This window comes from Myxine glutinosa, chromosome 4, assembly GCF_964187855.1.
Source record: "Myxine glutinosa chromosome 4, kmMyxGlut1.1, whole genome shotgun sequence".
In the NCBI taxonomy this organism is placed as follows: Eukaryota; Metazoa; Chordata; class Myxini; order Myxiniformes; family Myxinidae; genus Myxine; species Myxine glutinosa.
This window is the reverse complement of record NC_136264.1, coordinates 95366985-95380686: the sequence shown is the minus strand read 5'-3', so window position 1 is coordinate 95380686 and position 13702 is coordinate 95366985. Positions and strand designations below refer to the sequence as shown.

At 53.0% G+C, this 13702-nt stretch overlaps 1 protein-coding gene across 4 annotated transcripts in view; it reads left to right on the top strand.

Annotated features, from left to right (window-relative positions):
* Positions 1-671: 671 nt before the first annotated feature.
* SRD5A3 (steroid 5 alpha-reductase 3) overlaps positions 672-13702 on the top strand; it is a 57349-nt gene continuing 44318 nt past the window's right edge. For 2 of the 4 annotated variants that reach the window (XM_068113007.2, XM_068113006.2), the window contains exons 1-2: positions 703-960; positions 1337-1488. In XM_068113007.2, the coding sequence (XP_067969108.1) occupies positions 782-960; positions 1337-1488 (331 nt within the window). In that variant the 5' untranslated portion in view covers positions 703-781. Of the gene's footprint in view, positions 961-1112; positions 1232-1336; positions 1489-13702 lie in introns of those variants that run through there. The other 2 variants (XM_068113005.2, XM_068113008.2) reach the window with 2 other exon arrangements.

Here is a 13702-nt window from a genome sequence, read left to right as displayed (position 1 = left end):
TCCCCCCAAGCCCTCTCCCTCCCACAGATCTCCCGATGTCCCTGTTCTCCACTGTTGTACTGGTGTGCTTCCCTCTCTCTCCCCATCTTGTCTCCCGCTCCCTTTATTATATGTTTTAGGTGTCAGTTATTATTTGATGATTAATGTTAGTTCTTACACGAGCCTCGATCTTGTATACAAAAAACCCAAAACAAAACAACAATAACCCCAACAACAACAACAATAACCCCAACAACAACAACAACAACCCCAACAACAACGACAACAACAACAACAACAACAATGCGCGAAGCTTTTGTAGACCTGCTAAGTGTCTTTGCTAAAAACTTTCATATTTTTACAAAAGTGTGTGTGTGTGTGTGTATGTCACACATTTCGCGCTAGTATCGGCAGGCCCTGTGTGCCCAGCGAGCCAAACAGAAAAAGTGTAAACACACACTCTGCGCATGCGCAGAAGGCCTCATTTGGCTTTCAAATGTCATTTTCAAAGTCGCGTCTTGACTCGGAATGTGAACGTCTCTGATGTCTTTTGTCCCACGCTAAATTAAATAATGAAACACGGAATCACATTACATTCGCATTGAATCTCATATTCTCAAGTCTCAACACAAACTCGTTTTCCGCACGGCAGATTATATTCTGCCATGAAGTATCTTATGGTTGTACAAAGCGCCCTCAGGGCAGTTTACATAATGATTGTTCCTCCTATTAAAACCTCGAGAAAAAAACAGGAAAAAGGTGACACGATCGTGTCAGGAACAAGAATACGTGTTACGAAGTGATGAATGCACTTTGTGTACTTTGGCTTTTATTAGCAACGATCTTCTTCGTCTCGTTACTCGTGCATTGGTTTGTTAACAACCCTCCGCTCTTGTTGAATTACTTCATCAGATACGGCAAGTCGAGAGCTTATAAACCAGGAAGATTTACACAGTTGGAATGCTTCGATTTGCCCAAAAGGTAATGATTGGTGCCACAGCATGTGTAGTGCAGTGCAGTAGAGTAGCGCGCAACAACTAAGTACAGTGCAGATACGTACAGTGCAGTAGCCAGTACACCACAATGCAGTAGCCAGTACACCACAGTGCTGCGAAGCGAAGTACAGTGCAGTATATCACAGTGCAGCGATGTACAGTGCAGTGCATCGGTGTACACTGTACAGTGCAGTACATCACAGTGCAGCGCACGACAGCACAATGCAGCGAAGTACAGTACAGAACAGTGCAGCGAGGTACAGTGCGTCTTGGGGTCTAGTTTCGGAAAGGCCTGTTCTTGTCCTCAAAGCAGGAAACACATCGCCGTGATGAGCAATCCTGACATGTTGTTGTATTCTCAGGTTTTTCACTCACTTCTACATCGTGGCGGTGATGTGGAACGGAATGCTATTTGCATTTCATGTCCGCAGCCTCTTTTGGCGGATAACTCCACCTGACTGGTTAGAACGTCTCTTGGATGCTGTCCGTGCACCGACGAACGCATTCGACAATGGTAAGTACCCGCAGACCAACCTCGTTCGTACCTACAAATTGTCATTCGTTGTATGACGTTCATAAGAAAGTTCAGAATGGAGCTTTACTTAATGTTAGAATTAGAAATTCTGCAAAACTTGTTCTGGGATAACGCCACCAAGGGTGCTGCATTGTGGAGTAACCGCTCTTCGGAGGATGGAATAACTATCCCAAGTGAAATACCATGGAAGCAAAAAGATGATACTGTGGTGCTGCGCACACACGACTCGATTGCCAGAGAGGTAGGCCACAACGCGTTGGTACAAACAAAGAGTCTTTATTCAGAGCTCGCACTTCAGCACTGGGCGGGCTCGGCTCGCCGCTCGGGCTTAGAGCCCGCATATATGTCCCGAGGCCACGCCTTGTCCCCGGGCGTGGCCGATCGGTCGAAAGGCGGGGCATGCGCATTCGTTCCCCGCCTGGAAGCTCGCGCCACCGACTGGTGCGCAGAATTATTGTCCCTTGTGCCTGCCACACGCGCCCCCCCAGAATTCCCGCGCACCTGACGGGTGAGTGTGCGGGGAAGCCGAATGACCCGGCCGAAACGCCCCCTGGCGATGGGTGCAGGGCTGGGGGGGGTAGCGGGATGGCGGGGCCGGGGGGTGCCGGGGGTCCGACCGCCGGGGGGCGGCCTCGACGCGGAGGCAGAGCTGCTGGCGGGGGGTGGTCCAGATCGAGGTGGGCCGGCTTGGGGCGGTCCACGGAGATGCGATCCGGGGCACCGCCGATGTCGATGGTGAAATATTTGTCCCCGGTCTCCAGCACACGGAAGGGCCCGTTATACGGGGGCCGTAGCGGTGCCCGGTGGGCGTCGTGCCGGACGACGACGTACTCCACCGTGCGAAGCTCCGGGGCGACGTGGGAAGACGGGCAACCGTCGTGTGCCGTCGGCACCGGGGCGAACCTCCGGGCGGTCTCCTGAAGGGCGGAGCGCTGTTGCGCCGTGGACCAAGGAGCCGTGGAGTCGGGGATAGATTCGCCACGTACCCGCAGTGGTTGCCCGAAGACCAGCTCCACCGAGCACGCGCGCAGGTCGTCCTTGGGCGCCGTCCTGAGGCCCAGCAGGACCCATGGGAGCCTGTCGGCCCAGCTGCCGTCGCGGAGGCTGGCCCGGAGCGCGGCCTTCATTGAGCGATGAACGCTCGCACAGGCCATTGGCCTGGGGGTGGTAGGCCGTGGTGCGGTGTAGTTTCACGCCGAGCCCTTGCGCCACCGCGGCCCAGAGCTCCGAGGTGAACTGGGGGCCGCGGTCGGACGAGATGTCCGAGGGGGCACCGAACCGGGCAACCCAAGTGGCGATGAAGGCTTGCGCCACATCAGCCGCAGACGTCGCCGCCAATGTGACGGCCTCCGGCCACCGTGTGGTGCGGTCCACCATGGGGAGGAGGTGGGTGAACCCCCGCGAGGGCGGCAGAGGTCCCACCAAGTCGACGTGCACGTGGTCGAACCGACGCTCGGGCACCGCAAACGGGGCCTGGGTGTGGCGGTGGACCTTTGTGCGCTGGCACGCGAGGCACGTCCTGGCCCAGTCGCGGACGTCCTTCCTGAGGCCATGCCAGACGAACTTCGCCGCGACGAGCTTCTGGGAGGCCTTCGTACCCGGGTGGGACAGGCCGTGGATGGCGTCGAACACTGGGCGCTGCCAGTCAGCGGGCACGATGGGGCGAGGCCGGCCGAGGGAGACGTCGCACAGGAGGGCCGTGCCCGCGGCGTTGAACGGCACCTCGGTGACGCGGAGGCCCTTGACGGCGGTCCGCAAGGCCTGGACGCCGGGGGGTTGTCTGGTCCTCCGCCATCCGGGCATAGTCGATCCCGAGGTGGACCGCGTGCGCGACGGACCGGGAAAGGCAATCTGCCACCGGGTTGTCTTTACCCGCCATGTGGCGGATGTCCGTCGTATACTCGGACACGGCAGAGAGGTGACGCTGCTGCCGTGCCGACCATGGCTCGGCGACCTTGGCCATCGCGAACACAAGGGCTTGTGGTCGACGAAAGCCGTGAACGGGCGGCCCTCCAGCAGATGGCGGAAGTGTCGGACCGCCAGGTGGAGCCCGAGCAGCTCGCGGTCAAAGGTGCTGTAGCGGCGTTCGTGCGGGCGAAGCTGCCGGCTAAAAAACGCCAGCGGTTGCCAAGCACCACACACCCACTGCTCGTGCACCGCGCCCACCGCGTAGTCCGACGCGTCGGTGGTGAGGGCGATCGGCGCATCGGGCGCCGGGTGCGCCAGCATGGTGGCGTTGGCCAGGGCCAGCTTTGCGCCCGCAAACGCCGCGGCCATCGGCTCTGACCAGGCGATGTCACCTTTGCCCGGCTTGCCCGGAGGGCCTCGTGCAGGGGGCGGAGGAGCTGGGCGATGTGGGGCACGAAGCGGTGGTAAAAATTTACCATACCCAGGAACTCCTGGAGCCCCTTGATCTTCCGGGGTCGCAGGAAATCCCTGACCCCCTCCACCTTGGCCGGTAAAGGGATGGCCCCGTGCCTAGTGATGCGGTGCCCCAAGAAGTCGATGGTGGCGACACCGAAACAGCACTTGGCGGGGTTGATGATTAGGCCATGCTGGCCCAGGCATTCGAAAAGCGTGCGGAGGTGGAGCAGGTGCTCCTCCCGGGACACACTCGCGACTAGGATGTCATCCAGGTAGACAAAGAGGAAAGGTAAGTCGCGCAAGACGCTGTCCATAAGCCGTTGGAACGCCTGGGCCGCATTCTTCAACCCGAAAGGCATTCACAGGAACTCGAAGAGGCCGAAAGGGGTGATGACGGCCATCTTCGGGACATCGCCCGGTTGTACGGGGACCTGGTGGTAGCCCCGGATGAGGTCCACCTTGGAAAACACGGTCGTGTTTGCCAACCGGGCGGAAAAGTCCTGGATATGCGGGACCGGGTAGCGGTCGGGGGTGGTGGCATCATTGAGCCGGCGGTAGTCCGCGCACGGCCGCCATCCCCCGCCGGGCTTCAGCACAATGTGCAGAGGAGAAGCCCAAGCGCTGTTGGAGCGCCGTACGATCCCCAGCCGCTCCAGCGTGGCGAACTCCGCTTTCGCCACGGCGAGCTTCGTGGGTTCGAGTCAGCGTGCCCGGGCATAGACCGGCGGCCCGACCGTGGGTATATGGTGCTCCACCCCGTGTTTAACGGCCACCGCTGAGAAGGTGGGCCGCGTGAAGGCCGGGAAACTGGCTAGGAGGCGGGTAAAGTCGTCCGCTGCCGGAAGCGTGCAAACTAAACTCGCTGGGACGGAACCTTCCAGCAAGCCGCTCGGTGAGCCGCTCAGCGAACATGCGAGCGAGCTGAAGGTTTCGGGCTGGACGAGACGTCTGCGCTTCACGTCGACCAACAGCCCATGCGCACATAGGAAGTCCGCACCCAGCAGGGCCATTGGCACGCTGGCGGTTACGAACGACCATTGAAAGCGCTGCCCTCCGAACCGCAGTGAGAGGCAACGCTTCCCGAATGTGCGGATGGGTGTACCGTTGGCGGCAAGCAAAGCAGGGCCCCTGCCTGCGGCTTGCTTGTCGGACGTGGAGGCAGGGAGGACGCTTACCTGTGCTCCTGTGTCGCAAAGAAAACGGCGCCCGGACAAGGTGTCCGTGATGAACAGGAGGCTGCCGGAATGGCCGACGCTCAGGGCCGCTAATGAGCGCCGGCCCGGTCGTTTCCCGACCCATCAAAAGAGCACGGCGGGCGACACGTTTTAGCCTTGCGGCTGAACCTGGCATGGTAGTAGCACCAGGTTTGCGGCGGTGGCGGCCGCGGAGGCCGTGGTGGTGGCGGTAGTGGGCGGGGCGCAGCAGCGGCCACGAGGGAAGCCGGGGGCGCTGTAGCCTCTGCCCCGGGATCCACTACGGCAGCACCGTAAACCGACCGCGTGTCGCAGGCCGCGAAAAACTTGTCGGCCTCTCTGGCCAGGGCGCGGGGTTCCGTGATGTAGGAACCGGCCAGCGCGAGGCGCACCTGTATCGGTAGCTGGCGGAGGAAAAGTGCGCGGAACAAGACATCCGGGCGCTTGTCTCCAAGAAGCGACAGCATGAAATCCATCCGGACGGATGGTCGTGTGTCACCGAGGGCGGGAAGGTCCAGGAGGCGGTCGGCCCGTTCGGTCTCCGTGAGCCAGAACGTGGCGAGGAGGAGACGTTTGAGCGCCTCGTACTTGTTGTCGCCCGGCGGGCGCCGAAGGATGGACACGACTCGGGCGGCAGTGCCGGGCCCGAGGGCTGCGACCACGTGGTAGTAGTACCGGGTCTCGTCCGCCGTGATGCCTCAGAGCTGAAATTGAGCTTCGGCCTGCACAAACCAAACGTCGGCTTGTGCTTCCCAAAACTCCGGGAGCTTGACGGCGACGGCGTTGGTAGCCATGGCACGTTCGGGGGTCAGCAACGGCTGAACCAATCGGGGTCACCAGTGTGGTGCTGCGCACACACGACTCGATTGCCAGAGAGGTAGGCCACAACGCGTTGGTACAAACAAAGAGTCTTTATTCAGAGCTCGCACTTCAGCACTGGGCGGGCTCGGGCTTAGAGCCCGCATATATGTCCCGAGGACACGCCTTCTCCCCGGGCGTGGCCGATCGGTCGAAAGGTGGTGCATGCACTTTCGTTCCCCGCCTGGACGCTCGCGCCACCCACTGGTGCGCAATTATTGTCCCTTGTGCCCGCCACAATACCAATGGCAAGAATACTTTTGTTTATGGGGTTGTATATGGCCTTGTTCTGCTGAGCCTGCAAGAGCTGTTTGTTCTTTCCTTTCATGTTCTTGAGCGGGTGCATATTAAATTGTTAAATACTGCATTTTGATTGTCTTCTATGACAAAAGGTCCATCTCTACATACAGTAATGTGGTATAAAAAACAAATGTGTGGCTTGATGTGGTTGCTTGTCAGTAAGAAACACGAAAGAGCAATCAGAGATTGCAGACCCTCGCTATGACGTGTTTGCGTGGTGTATTTTGTATGGTATTTATTAGCTGCTGTGTTTGTGTGGTTTATTGACGACTTAGATTTATGTTCAATCCAATATGCATGCCAAACCATGTGACCGATGACGTCGTCGATGTAATTTTTCTGTAGTCTTTGTGTAGATCATGCTCAAATTTCAAATTAATCGGATAAAGCGTTCAACTTGTGTAATTGTGACGTCATAGTGAAGGCACCGATGACATTATCATTAACATATCTTATTCCCCATGGGGAGTACTTGACAATGAGCCATGGTTCCATTTTTTCCATGGAGTGGTTTCGGAGATATAGAGGTGCAAAGGTTTCCAGTTTTTCGAAGATGGTGCCCATACCATGTGATCTATGACATCATAATTATCATGAAAAAAATTCAGGATATGAGGAGTTTGACCTAGTGTTGACCTTGGACCTTTTGACCTCAAAATAGTTGGTTTCCCAATTCAATGTTGCACTATGTAATTGCTGTTTAATTTTCAAGTTAATAGGATGAAAAGTGACGATTTTTCTGGTGATAATTGAGGATTTTAGAAATTTGAGAAAAGTGGTTGAGCTTTGGCCTATGTTGACCTTTTGACCTCAAAAATATATAGGATTTTGTCGGACCACAAACTCTACTATTTGGTGTTGTTTCATGAATATCGGTTTAAATTTGTGACCTGTAGGCAAGTATAAGTGAGTGGACAGACAGACACACACATACACACACACACACACACACACACACACACACACACACACACACACACACACAACACACACACACACAGTACCCTGCTAAAGCATGGGCCGTTTCCAAAAATCCAAAAGAACAAAATGAGCAGTTTTCAGTATTTCTAAGTCTAGAGGGATCTAAGTCCCAAAAAATTTTTGGTCAAGTAATAGTGCACAAGACCAACCAATATACTTGAAAAATCTCCCACAGATCTCCCGATGTCCCTGTTCTTTACTGTTGTACTTGTGTGCTGCCCTCTTTCTCCCCATCTTGTCTCCCGCTCCCTTTATCACATGTTTTATGTGTCAGTTTGTTTTTTTTGTGATTAATGTTAGCTCTTACACGAGCGTCGATCTTATATACAAAAAGAAAAAGAAAAAGTGGCTTCCCAGTGCATAGAGTACGTCTAAAATGAAGATATTTTCTATGAATCATGTTTGAAGGGACGATTGGAATTACAGATGTCGTGCTAGTAATGGCAGGCTAAAAGTGTCCGGCGAGCAGAACTGAGTCTTAGAAAACACACACACAGCGCATGCGTGAAAGCCCTTGTTTAGCATTCATACATCATTTCAAAAGTCCCATATTATCATCTGCATAAATTGGTTGGAAGCTCTGAAATTGCTTTTGACGAAGTCGCCAGAGGCATCTTGTTTTCGGGTGGTCCGTCCAGCTGTCCATCAGTCCGTCCATGCATCCGTGATAGGTTTTCGTTACCGCGATAACCTTAGAACAGCTACAGCTGAAGGGATCCAAGTCAAACTTGGTACAAGTATGTATAATGATGAGAAGATAAATGGATTCGATTATTAGGTCATAGGTCATGTTGGGTAAAAAAAAGGAAAAAAAAAGTGATACTTCAGAACAGCTGAGGGGATTTAAATCAAATTTGGTACAAGTATGTACAATCTATAACTATAAAAGAGTGTGTGTCTGTTAGTCCGTCAGTCAGTTTACTCCATAACTCCAAAACTATGAAATCCAGCGACCCCAAACTTTTCAGGCATACTTATCGAACTCCAAAGGAGTGCATGAATGAAAACTGGGTGTTCGGATGTGTTAAAACACCCCTTTTTGAGGATTGTTTATGCTAAAACTTGAAACAGGCTTACCTTTAGTCAGCCTGCATCCAGCTTGCCCAGCTTGGGGTCTTAATTCTGTCATTTTGTCTGCTCAGCTCAAAAATGCCTTTCCTTGGAGCAGGTCTGTTTCTGTACAATAAAGCTTCATATCTACGAATGGTAATATCGCTAACCTTCATACCTAAGAATCGCTGTATTCCTGTATCTATCTATAATTCCAGTAATCTCTGTCTGTACGTTTGTCTGTGACCGCTGTTTCTCGACAACCACGGGTCCGATATACTTTTAACTTGCCAGGTATATTGCTGGGGACCCGAGGATGTGCCTTTTCAAGGTTTCATATTAATCGGACAATTACTTACCGAGCTATGTCCAAAAAACGATTCAACCAATCAGAGAGCAGCGAACGATCACGTGTGCCGAACGTGGCGGACACACTCTGCCTCGGATGGCACATTTGAGAGCGTATTCATTTATTTCACGTTTGCAAACTATGTTGGCGTTAAACTACGTTTTAAAACTAATAAAAACGAATTTGCGATTCATTCGCTTTCCTGCGCGTTTGTGCACGCGATGGCGATTTCTTTACCAAACTCCGGAAGCCGTTCGCTTTGGACCAAACCATTGCATGTAAATAGAGGGGGGGGGGTTCTGTGGTCGTTGCGAATGGACCAAACCATTCATGTAAATAGAGGGGGGGGATTGTCACTGTACTCGCAAGCCGTTCGCCGTTCGCTTTGGCGTTGCGAATGGACCAAACCACTTCATGTAAATAGAGGGGGGGGATATAATTTTAGATAGATATATAGTACGGGCATATATATAGTACGGGCATGCCCTAGTACATTGCAATGCTTATAAACGCCAGTGTTTGTGCCTTTATTTAATTTTCGCACACCTTTTACATCTAACCTGCGATAAGCTCGAGGATCTCTTCACCTGAAACAAATTTCAAATTTTTAACTGTGGAATTAACCTTAGCAGAAGTTCCGACTCCGTAACAAAGTGTTCATTTAGACATTGTTGGACACTCCGGGCATCTTAACCGTTTTGTTGGAGGTGCTTGCTTGAGTGCTTAAGCTGGTTGGCGAGTGCTCTCGAAGTAGCTTGGTAATGGAACATCCCGCTGTTCACCATTCTCTTATCTTTCATTTGCTTTATTTGTCTTTTGACATTGATGATTATACCTGACTTTGATGCTCAACTTTCAGTGCTATTCTTATGTCTGTGAAGTTATGGCATGTTTCACTTTACCCATTTCCCAATTCAAAATATGGATTGTACCATTACAAAAAAGGGGAGTACTTATACAAACTTCGATATTGTACTGTACTGTAGTATTATTTACAAAATAATAATTTATATGCCATGGGGTGGGAGTCTGGAGGTGGGGTGGGAGAAGAAGGGGGAAGGAGTGGGGTGCGAGTCCATAGGGAGGGGGTGGTGTGGGAGTATGGAGGGGAAGCTGTGGGGTGCGAGTCTGGAGGGGAAGGGGTGGAATTGGAGTTTGGAGGAAGGTGAGGTGGGAAGAGAGAGAGAGAAAGAGTAGAGGAGGGAGGGGAAGGGGGTCTCTCTCCCCCTCACCCTCCTCATTCTCCCCCTCTTTGCTCCCCTCTCCCTCTTCATTCCCCCTCATCCTCTCTCTCCCTCCCTTCACTCTCTACCCCCTCTATACCCCTTTCCCCCTCTCATCAACCTCTCTTTCTCCCTCCCTTCACTCACCCAACCCCTTATATACCCCTTTCCCCCTCTCCACCTTCGCTTCTCCCCACCTCTACCCTCTCACCTCCCTTCCTCCTCTGTCTCACTCCTCCCTCTCCTCCCCCTTCCTCCTCACCTCTCCTACCCCCTTCTCCCCCTTCCCTCCTCCCTAACCCTTCTTCCTCCCCCTATCCCTTCCCGCCTTCTCTCTCTCCCCCTCTCCACCTCCACTCCCCCCCTCCTTTGTCCCCCCTCTCCCTCCCCTCCCTCCTCTCCCTCCCCTCCCCCGTCTTCCCCCCGCTCCCTTCTCCCCTCCACCACCCTTCTCCCCCTCCACCACTCTTCTCCCCTCCACCTCACCTCCCAATTGCCCTCCTCCCCCCTCCCCTTCACTCCTACCCCTCCACAATCCCCTACCCTCCCTCTCTTCCCCCTCACTTTCTCACCCCCACCTCCCTCGCCTCCTCTCTCCTCCTCCCCTCAACCTCCCTTTCCTCCCTCCCCTCCCCTCCTCCCCGTCTTCCACTCCTCTCTTTCTCCCCCTCCCACTCCCTTTCCCCTCCGCTCCCCCTCCTCTACCTCCCACCCCTCTCTTAATATTCCCGCAGTGCCACAAAGTGACACTGTATTGCCCGGCAATGCCAGGTACCTTTACTCATAATAATAATACAATAATGCTGTTTGGTTTTGTAAATGTGTATATTGTTACGGACACGACTTTGATGTTATGCTGGGCCGAGCGGAATGGCCGCCGTGTTCGCACAAGTTACCCGATTACACTCGAACGTTGGCCGAATCCCGCTATGCTAAATCAATGAAGGAAAAGGACACAACGGCTGGGATTAAGGCAACGACACAAGGGGTACGGTTCTCAAGACCTCCGGAGGAGGTTATAATATTGCGGAAGGTTAGACTACAGAGACGAGAGGTACAGCATAGTAAGATAGGCACTTAATTACGGTCTTATAGTAGCCCCGACAGACGACAGATAAACAGGACAAAACTGACTCACACGGGGATTGATGGCAAGGAAAACGGGTAGTCGATGGCTCAAGGTGCACTCTTGGCTCAGGGACAGAATCGACCCGGTCCGGTCCAAAGATGCGGGGAGGTCGCTCAGCGCTCGGAGGTCGCGACTTGTCTTTCCAAGCTGGGGGCGCATCTCACGTCACGTCCGGTAAGTCGCTGCGTATATCCGGCGGGGAGTGACACGCCCTCGGTGAGTTAGCTCCGCCCCAGATGGAATCGGTCCGCCCTCCTTATTGGGTGCGGGGGGGTTACCGGCTCCGCCCCTGACGAGGAGCTGACAGCCAGCCCCTTCGTGGTAACCCCGTGGAGCGCATGGGCAATCGCGGCTAACCACGCCGGAGTGAGGACGCACACTCCCCGCGCCGCGCCGCCCCCAATCTCCTCTGTTGTTGTAGTTGTTGTAGTTGTTGTTGTTGTTGTTGTTGTTGTTGTTTCATGGGGAAGATGGGAGGAGGTAAGGTGAGGTCCTAAACTCACTACTGGTGCCATACAATCACATTCTGGTGCAACGAAGAGTCAGAATTAATGGAAACGAGTCCTTAACTGACATAGACTAAGAATAACTAGCAAGATGTCCGAAAGTTGTCTACGTGAGATGCGGTGGACCTGGGCACGACATTTAATGGGGGAAAAAGGGGAAGGTCGGTTCTACAGATTGTTATTTACAGGCAATGGGACTAGGGAATGGGGGATTGGGGATAGTTGGGGGGTATTGGGAAAATAGGGGAATATTTACAAGCGGATATGGATGGAGGCCAAATCCCATATCCGCAACATTGCACCCTTCTCTACCCTCGGGGCGTCCCGACCCGATACATTTTTACCTACTTTAGTGTGGCACTCAGATGTAGTTCCCTCTACTATTAACTCTACCCTGAGTGCGACAGTTTTACAAATATTCACAAATGAGTAAATATGTCCCCCTGCGACGTTGCACCCTTCTCCTCACAGAAACACACCCACAGGATAACCGAATCGCGGAAAGAATTCGCAAACTAAACATACAGCCGGTAGGGAGCATTATTTACACAAGACTACGCTGCTATTTACACTACGATCCAGGACCTGTTTTTGGAGGAACACATGCAGATGTTATGCATAGAGAGAGCACGCATGCCAGCATCGATACACCAACCCACGAGTGCTCTGTGGCCTTACGGCCTTTAATAATGTGCAGAGCACCCCTTCCAAGCACCAAAAGCACCACCCCAAGCACCAATCGGTGCAGTCACCATTGTTCATCTATCTATAATTCCAGTAATCTCTGTGTGTGTGTCTGTGTGTGTGTCTGTGTGTGTGTACGCGACCGCTGTTTCTCGACAACTACCGGTCCGATATACTTGAAACTTGCCAGGTATATTGCTGGGGACCCGAGGATGTGCCTTTTCAAGGTTTTAAATTAATCGGACAAGTAGTTACCGAGCTATGGCGATTTCTTTACCAAACTCCGCAAGCCGTTCGCTTTGGACCAAACCATTTCATGTAAATAGAGGGGGGGGATTGTCACCGTACTCGCAAGCCGTTCGCTTTGGACCAAACCATTTCATGTAAATAGAGGGGGGGGGGGGGGGGGATTGTCACCGTACTCGCAAGCCGTTCGCTTTGGACCAAACCATTTCATGTAAATAGAGGGGGGGGGGGATTGTCACCGTACTCGCAAGCCGTCCGCTTTGGCTTTGCGAATGGACCAAACCATTTCATGTAAATAGAGGGGGGGGATATAATTTTGTACGGGCATGCCCTAGTTAAAATAAAAACAACAACCCCTAACCCTGCAGGTGTCTCTTGCTCTTCGTGTGGTGCACTTGGCCTTCTGGCTTCCTTCAAAAATAAAGAAAGGCGCCGGCCGGAAAAACCGCATCCATTTCTGTATTGTGGCCTTCAGTGGTGTCAACTAAAAGTGGTTCACCTGTATGGCATAGGTGCCACGTTGACCCATAGGTCCATCCACGGGTGGTGCTTGGCCGCAAAAGAACTGCGGTCCATTGTGGGTGGCCACCAACATTGCGGTCCATATGGTGTATCGATCCAGGCAGCAAGCAGCGAAAGTGCAGGCCCACAACTGCGTAGCCAGCACCTCTCTCTCCTCTCTCTCTACCCCAAAGCCAGATCCTCGGAGGTGGGAGACAAAAGAAGAAGACAAGTGAGTAAGGTGGTAAGGGCGCAAAAGTGCATGCAATGTAAGGTAATGCACACTGGGGGCACATGGGAACCAGGTGAGACAGGTACGTTCCTACCGTACGCCCCCCCCCCCCCCCACCAGGTAACCTACATGGCCCCTCCCTTACCCCTTACTGTATCCACAAAACACGACACTACCCATAAACATCTACTTTACAAATCAACAAACGTCCCTACTGTCTTCCCCGTTCCTCCCATAAACCAAATTCGTCTTCTCTCCCTCTTAGCCAATCAAATTTGCCATTTTCAACTCTCATCAAAATTTGCCATCTCCAACTGAACATCAAAATTTGCCATTACCAATTCATCATCAGTCCCTCCTAAGGAGGGAGAGATGGAATCACCCCAATGTCTCATCCACGTCGTGATGCGTCTCACAAATCCACAGCAATCTCATTTCCTGCACCAAAACAAAGAAAACACAGGTGTGGAGTCATCATCATCACCACAGGTAAGTGGCTGCGTATGGTGCGACAGGTTCATCAATCCTAACTATTTCCTAAATGACTTTAACAACTTTACACTACCCGGGGTCTTTC